The sequence below is a fragment of the Lepidochelys kempii genome, chromosome 1 (assembly GCF_965140265.1).
Source record: "Lepidochelys kempii isolate rLepKem1 chromosome 1, rLepKem1.hap2, whole genome shotgun sequence".
Classification (NCBI taxonomy): Eukaryota; Metazoa; Chordata; order Testudines; family Cheloniidae; genus Lepidochelys; species Lepidochelys kempii.
In genome coordinates this window covers 229,869,847-229,878,179 of record NC_133256.1, presented here as the reverse complement: position 1 = coordinate 229,878,179, position 8,333 = coordinate 229,869,847, and the positions used below count along the sequence as shown (strand labels likewise).

General features: G+C 39.1%; 1 protein-coding gene across 7 annotated transcripts in view; it reads right to left on the bottom strand.

Moving 5' to 3' along the window:
* Window positions 1-3,382: 3,382 nt before the first annotated feature.
* The window catches only part of INTS13 (integrator complex subunit 13), a 31,533-nt gene continuing 26,582 nt past the window's right edge, over window positions 3,383-8,333 (bottom strand). For all 7 annotated transcript variants that reach the window (XM_073317487.1, XM_073317448.1, XM_073317438.1 and 4 more), the window contains 3 exons: window positions 7,853-7,992; window positions 5,639-5,774; window positions 3,383-4,707 (listed from right to left, as the gene is read on the bottom strand). In XM_073317487.1, coding sequence (XP_073173588.1) covers window positions 4,668-4,707; window positions 5,639-5,774; window positions 7,853-7,992 — 316 coding nt within the window. In that variant the 3' untranslated portion in view covers window positions 3,383-4,667. The remainder of the gene's footprint in view (window positions 4,708-5,638; window positions 5,775-7,852; window positions 7,993-8,333) is intronic.

Genomic DNA, 8,333 nt, shown 5'->3' with positions numbered 1-8,333 from the left:
TAGAGCTATAAAATGTGGATTAATATAGAAGTAACAAAACTTGCTTTATAGCTGATGGTGAGATTGGCTTTTTTCAATAGGCACTACCTATAAATGTCCCCTTTTCTTCATCTGCTTAGACATTGTGACTGCATGTACCAGGGTACATCATGGAAAATGTACTTCCAGAGCTAATGAGAACGTATCATTAATTTATATTGAAGACTATTCGAACAGCACCACAGTTGCTGGTGTGAACAAGAAGCATTGAAACTGTTGACAGTATCATCCTATGCCTAGCCACTGAGCTATGTTCTTTTTCTGTAACAGCGGTTGAATCATTGTGAATGTGGCCTCAACACCCTGGTTTAGAATCAAGGATGATCATAAAATATCAGGGTTGGAAGGGATCTCAGGAGGTCATCTAGTCCAACCCCCTGCTCAAAGCAGGACCAATCCCCAACTAAATCATCCCAGCCAGGGCTTTGTCAAGCCTGACTTTAAAAATATCTAAGGAAGGAGATTCCACCACCTCCCTAGATAACGCATTCCAGTGTTTCACCACCCTCCTAGTGAAAAAGTTTTTCCTAATATCCAACCTAAACCTCCCCCACTGCAACTTGAGACCAATACTCCTTGTTCTGTCATCAGTTACCACTGAGAACAGTCTAGATCCATCCTCTTTGGAACCCCCTTTCAGGTAGTTGAAAGCAGCTATCAAATCCCCCCTCATTCTTCTCATCCACAGACTAAACAATCCCAGTTCTCTCAGCCTCTCCTCATAAGTCATGTGTTCCAGTCCCCTAATCATTTTTGTTGCCCTCTGCTGGACGTGATCTGTTGTATGAATTGATTGCATTAGTTCAGGATTATAGTGCTGCATTTATCCACAAGCTTCTTCCTCAGGACAACTGCTGAAATACCCACAAGAAGCCAACCAGTTGGTTGCCAGGTCTCCAGTTGATGTAAATCAGAATAGTTCCACTGAAATTAATGGAAGTATGCCAGTTTGCACCAGCTGAGGACCTGGTCCTCCAATTGGTAGGCAGAACAACATTTGGGAACATCGGATTTATTTAAAAACGTCAAATGATTTTGAGCAGTCAACCTGTACCTGAACTTGTACCACTGGAGTGAATAGGAATTTTGCCATTGACTTCTATGGAGCAGGATCAAACCTATGCAGCCACCGGATCTTATCATCCCTCTCCCTCTTTCCTCCTTTTGTTCAGTACACTCACGTTGGGAGTCTTGTTTCAAATTACATTGTAAGAGCTTCAGGGCAAGGACTATGTGCCTACGCATTTGTACTGTATCTTGGGCCACAATCCTGATGGTGGCCTGAGGGTGCTACTATAATAGCTGTAGCAATGTATAATAGATGTATTTGTAAATTGTAAGCTCATGGTGAGGGGACTGTCTTCACATGTTTCTTGTGCAGCATCAACCACGCTGTTGGCACTTAAATATAGCATTGTGCCTAAAACTACAGTATTATTTTTTTATGTAGTGAACAGCCATTAAAAGGTTAAAATGTGGTGAAAGTTTGGACAGAAAGTCACCCAAACCTTTAATTTCTGTTAAAAGTCCAGAACATCATCTCTGACGAGTGCTCAGCTCTAGGAAAAAATCCAGCCATTTATTTTGAGAATATTTATTTATTTATTTATTTTGGTGTCCATGTTTGAATATCTTGACCCAAAAGACCACCTCATGCAAGTTTATTAAAACCTCTCCAGAGAGGAGGTATGAGGCTTCAAAGGGGCTATTGCAGGGGAAGGGTGGGGTTCGGTAAGCATCCAAAGGGCAGAACAAAGATAATTAATATAGCATATAATACATGTAACAAGCTCACTTACCTCACAGGACTGTTGTGAAGCTTAAAATGATATTATGGCCCCAATTCAGCAGGAAATTTAAGCACATGCCTTACTTTGAAATGTAGCAATCCCTTAATTTATTCAATAGGATTGCTCATGTCCTTAACATTAGGCACATGCTAAAGTACCTTGAGAATTGGGGCCCATTTGTTTGTAAAGTGCTTTGAGATCTTGTATGGAAAGTACTTCAGAAGAGCAAAGTATTTTTATTGAATCATGTAGCTATTTATTTGGGTTGTTTATGCAGTAGGTTTGTTTTTAACAGAACATGCAGGATTTCTCTTCCTGTGATTAAATATTCACATAAATATGTTAAGTGTGCAGCCTAATATTTATGGAACATTAGGATGGGACAGGTAGAAAATGCCCAGATACAAAGGAGAAGCACTTCTGCTTGATGTTTCTTTACAAATAACAGCAACTAATGCTGAATGTTGACATTTAAATGCTCAGCTTCCAGACTTAAAATCTTCTTCAGTATAGACAAGAGGAAGTTCACATCAGGCAGTGATCTCAGGCTGAGTAAGTTTTAAGATGAGAAACAGACATAAAATTTTAGGTGCTGCAAGAAGTGAGGATGGCAATATAGGTCTGCGCTGGCCTCATTTTAAGCCCATCTTCAACCCAACTAACCCAAACTCATGTCAAGTCGCTTTCAGACATGACTAACACTTCCCCCAAACTTGTGTTAACTTTGTGGCCTCATCCTTGAGGCTTGGCCTCATGGAAGCTTCCCGCTCCCCACATCTTGTGACTGCAATTTGTCTCCAATTGTCTCCTGCCTATGGGGTTGGCAATGTGGTGGCCCATGTGCCGGCCCATGTGCCCTGCTCCTGCCTCACTTCTGTGTGTGCACTGTGGATTGAGAGGTGCTGTGACTTGTTGGCACACTCACTCTGCACAACACTGAGAGCAGCGAGGTGGTGGCAGTCAGTGGGAGCAGGGCATGCAGCTGCCACTGAGCTGCCAACCTCAGGGGCAGCAGGAGATGATCAGAGAACCCAACCCAAGTCTGAGAGAGTAGGTTGTCTTCACATCTGAACCTGATACTTGTAATCAGGTCCTAACAGATTGCAAGGCTCGAGGTGGCACTTTTCTTTCTGCATCAGCACTGAATCAATACCTCAATATCATGCTAGGAGACCCTCTGCTGCAGGACGTGCTGTCTTTCAGATAAGAGGTGGAAATGAAGGACTTGAGTATTTGTGGCCATTAAAGATTCTAAAGTACTCTCAAGAATAGGGAGTCTTTGCAGAGATCTTTCAAATGAGACCTTATAAAAATCAGTCCTGTCTGCTCTGAGAGGACTTTCAACATCTGTAAGCTTTTTTTTTTTTTTTTTTTTAAACAAATGCAGAGATTTGCCCCAGCGTCTTTGGTCAAACAGCTGGGGGAGGGAAAACTTTGAAGTGCTGTGAAATGGTTGCCTTCCCATCCCAAAGGTAACTGGATTGCAGCAGTGTGACACCAAGCTTTGAGAACCTTCGCAATCTCCATATAAATGTAAAACATGACAGACAAAATATCATGCAAGTACTCTTTATTAACTGATCCTATGGATTACTTAAATAATTACACCAGGTGACTCTAAAAGTAATCATCATATATCAAGAAAGAAATAAACCATGTATTTACTTAGTAATTACCTTTCGTTATACTTGCTATGTAATCACCTTGAAGCTCTCTCTTTTATTTCTATTTCTATGCCGCTAAATGGTCAGCAGTTACGAATGTAAGTAAGGAGTACTCACATGATATTTGTGTTTTGATCCAGCCATCACCATCATCATCATCTGCGGCCTTCATACTTTTCTCAGTTAATGAAACTTGGCTATGTGACATACTGAATTATTTAGAAGAAAAGCCTATGTGCCAGCTACCCTTCTTACTAAAGTAAGAGCATGGTACAGCATCTTGCACTGTACTATACCCAAGTCAGTTGTTTCTACTAGCTGCCATCAAGCAAAAGGAAGTTAATTCAGCAAAGGTTGGAGTAACTCTGCTGCATGGCCACAGAAAGAATAATCGATTGGGCCCTGTTCTCTGAAGTGGGTTTTATTTTACACCCCACAGCCTCTTTCTGTACACTCCTGTGGATGGCAAGTTGAAGGTAGCAGCCAGTTAATAGTTAAAGGCGAGGATTTGGTTTTTGTTAATTATGGCATAAAGAGCAACTAGAAAAGCTTTGCTTTCAAACTGAGTAATTCTCTTGATGAAATTAATAATTAATCTTGTTTAAGAAGTTCATGCCCTCACCCCAATCATTTACACTCTAGTGAAGGTTTTAAACCATTTCTTACCCCACTGCCCAACTGTTGATCTGGAACTGTACACTGTCAATGAGGAACTCCAGATTAAGAGCCTGTACTTAGACATTTTTATATTTCTCTTCTCCTAGAGTGTGGCCTCTAGAGGAGTTTCATATAGAGCTAAAATGTATCAATACAACAGAAAAAAAGCTCAAATAAGTTTTTAAAAATGCATGAATACTGTGCTTTTCAATATTAAACAATAGACTTAAAAAAGCTGATTGTATCATTTCACAGGTTTGCTTGTGTGTGTTGCAGGAGAAACATCCTTTCCTCCTAAAATATGATTATAAGATACTTCAAGACAAATCCCATTTGGACACATTTCACTGAATGTAATATGCAAATTTTACATTTAATAGAAAAAGGATAAAAATTAGAAAAATGTAAAACCAATCAAAGCAACAGATCTATACAATCTTACTGAAATGGTACCAATATCAAATCCAGCATAAAATATTCATGAAATATGGCCAAGCATATTCTTAAAAACCAACATTCACTGCCGGCTGGCTTTTCCATTTTCTGTTGTTTCCATTCTGAAATATAAAAATATATCAGGAAGATTGGCCAGTTAGAGCATATAGTTCAATTGAGTGCACTCAAATGATTAAAAATAAAAAGCAAATCTGTGGTTTTATATAAACATTTATTTATAAGTTTCTAGTACCCCAACACTATCTTTTTAGAGATTTCTTTATGCAGTAATCATTAAACCAGAGGAAACTTTGCTTTCAGGCAACTTTCCACTTACAACTAGGGTAAATGAGCAATAAGTTCCATATAATAAATATCACAGTTAAGACTGATGTTACGTTATTGACTCCAGCAGTGATCAACAAAGGCAAGACAAAAGACAGACTCGTGTCTGACTGTGGAGGGTCTGCTTCTCTGAATCTCTAGAGCTGTACCAGTTTCTGTCAACTCCTTAACAGTATTTAACATTTTTCCCTGTTATTTTTATCCTTTTGCTCAATTTGTTGGCTACTCCCATTCTAATAATTACTTGATGGCAGTTGGATTTATGGGAATGCAGGAGATGTTATTATTCCTTTAATGTGTTGTTCAAGACGCAATGGTTTTATTTCTGCCATGTTTGATTTAGCTACTTTTATGGAGATACTGTTTTGGGGAGTTTGGGTCTTAATCTCGTCTCCTACTTGGCCCCCTCTAAGCATAAGGAGGATTGTGCTGTGTAGATAGTCACTGGGATAGATGGTAAGAAGCAATCCCCTCAAGACAACAGGGTGGCATTCAGCCCTGCTCAGTTAGGGGGAGGACTGCAATGAAGTAGGGGCAAATGGATGAAAACTGAGATTATTAAATTGTTTTCCTATAAAAAAAAATTTAAATTTTTATTAATGCAAGAGGTAAGGAATCCTCTTAATAAATTACTACGATGACTAATTTGTTCCTGTATATAGCACATTGACTGTTTATAAAATGTATTATGTATTCAGCAATACGAACCCATTTTCCTCTTTAAGATGTTGATACAGCTCAGCTTTATTGTTGACAGAGTTCAGACGACCAATAAATTCTTGGTGTTTCCTAGAATTGGCTGTATTAATCCTATTGCTCCACAAAGACAGCAAGGACATTGGCCCTAGGATTAGATTTGAAAATAGAATCAAGGGGATTTGATTAATGAATTCTCAAATACTAAATTCAATATAAGTTTACCAAACAAATTATACTATTTATACAGCACCACCACAGCACATTAAAGATCAATGTAAGACATGGTCCCTACCCCAAGAAACTTACAGTGTAGGTTAGATGAACATGACAGCTACAAACAGGTGGGAGATTTAGACGGTATGAGGTTATGAGGTTACTTTTCCTCACATTATGTTAGTTCTGTATGGTTTATTGTCTGCTGCAGGTTATGAATGGGACAAGGAATTGCTCTAAATCAATCAAACCTTGTCCCAAAGACAGAACTGAAGCTGTGACTGCTCTACTGCAATTATATGGTAATTGGGCCATCAAAGGAGGCAGTTCTGCTCCTTGATATCCCAGGCTAGAGACTGGTCTCTCCCGCTGATTGACAGAGAGAGTGTCAAGTGGTCAATGTCTTCAACACCAGCCACTGGTGACAGCTCTGAAATACAGCTGTTCAGCCAGCAAGAATGGTGGCCCACTAGACCAAAAAAAATTCCCCACCCAGAACTACCAAGGACAGTGGGCAGCAACAGAGACCTCTGAGCTTTCCATCAGCATTTGTTTTATTGGAGGAGGGGAATCTCAGTCTGTGAACTACCAGATCCCACTCTTTACCTTTTGCAGACTGCTCCAGACAGTACTCTAGCTCCAGGTCTGCATAATGCAGCTGTCACTAAAACCTTCAGACCACACCAAAATATTCCATTTTATATAGTATGTCAATTATCTAATACAGTGATTTTCAACCTTTTTTTCCATTTGTGGACCCCTAAAAATTTTCAAATGAAAGTGTGGACCCTTTTGGAAATTCAACCAGTGATCTTCAAACCCCTGCCAAAGAAGTCTTGGCCTGAAAACTGACGTTTTGTAAATGTCGCACATGCTCAGCATGGCATTTGATGCAATGCGAAAAAGGGCACTAAACTGTGGTAACTATGGTGGTAACAATACTTCTGGGTTTTGACGTGTAGGTGGGGGTATTCAAATACTTTTGACTGATCAGAAAAACAATGCCCTTTCTGGGATCTGAAACTGTATTTTCATAGTAATCTTTTGCAGACCCCTTAGACATATACGTTGAAAACCACTGATCAATAGATTATACACGCACAAAAATCAGAAGACATCTCTCAGAATTCAGAATTTTCTAATTAAACTAAAATTAACTCTTCAAATCTCTCCAAGACTCAACTCTTCTGCAGTTGACTCCTCACTCTAGGATAAAACCATTTGATGTCCCCTGCTACGGCTCATTCATTCTGCCTGTAACTTGTTTTTTGTGGCCTTCTTTCCCCTATACGTGTATGGTGCTTGGTATTCACCACTATGCCTTATTTAGCACTTTATTTGGTGAGGGTTCTTTTCTATAAAGACACACTACCCCAAAATAAATATATTTTACATTTACTAGTAACTCTTCTGCTCTCCTTTGTGTTACCCTCATGGCTCTTTATTCTACATTAGTGACATCTCTATACAAGGAAATGAATTTTGAACTCAATAAACGTACTACCTAGATTAGGACGAGGCTGTGATCTTTGGGCACATTGAGAAGCTCCTTACTCCAGATGTAATTCCACAGAAATCCATGGGATCACATACAATGTAAGGTAGTAACCAAAATTTAAAACTATCACAATCTGGCCCTTGAGGAACAGCAATCAATCAGATGGAACTCAAATCAGGAACATAGAGGCTTTGTATCTTTACGTATCATTCCCCTGAAGCCTTCAACCTCACAGCTTGTTTTTCATCCCTCCACCTGGACCAAAACTGTTCAGCTCAGAGTAAGATTCTGCTTGACTCCCTCTCTTCACCCACTTTGTGTATAAAGACTTAGCCACGACTCTTATTAGCACTGAATGATTAAATTTACATACAGGATATTCAAGAGATACACCTTTATCTTATTCAAGCAAATAGGAAATGCTGTGACAACCATATAGGATATCTTGCAATTCACACCAATTTTACCTGACTTACTATTTTTCAAAATCTGTTGCAATCTTTTTTACTTACCTTTTGTTTTTTCCACTGGAGGTATTTCATCTATTGTAATAAGAGGCTTTTTGTTGGGTGGTTCGGGAGAATCAGGAGAATCTTTTATAACTTCAGCTTCTGCCAGTTCCTCTTTTTCACGATCCAATACACCTTTTAATCTTAAAGGGGGGGGGGGGGAAGGTGAGACATCAGAGAGCATCAACAACAAACTTCTCATTTACAGCACTCTTCAAGTTTATTCATATAACATCTGTCCTAGTATAACAATTGCTTTTTTTTGTGAGTCATAAGATTGATGAAAATAACCAGAAAAGCCATTGGCTAAGTATTTTCTTGGATGCAGACCAAAAGGAAGTGAGAATGACCTGACACTCAATCTCATTTCAATTTGTTACTAATATTTATATTGCACTCATTATTGTGATAATTGGTTGTGCTAGAGATTTAAAAGTGCAATTGTTGCAAACCATTTGGACAACCCAAATCTACTGACGACTCC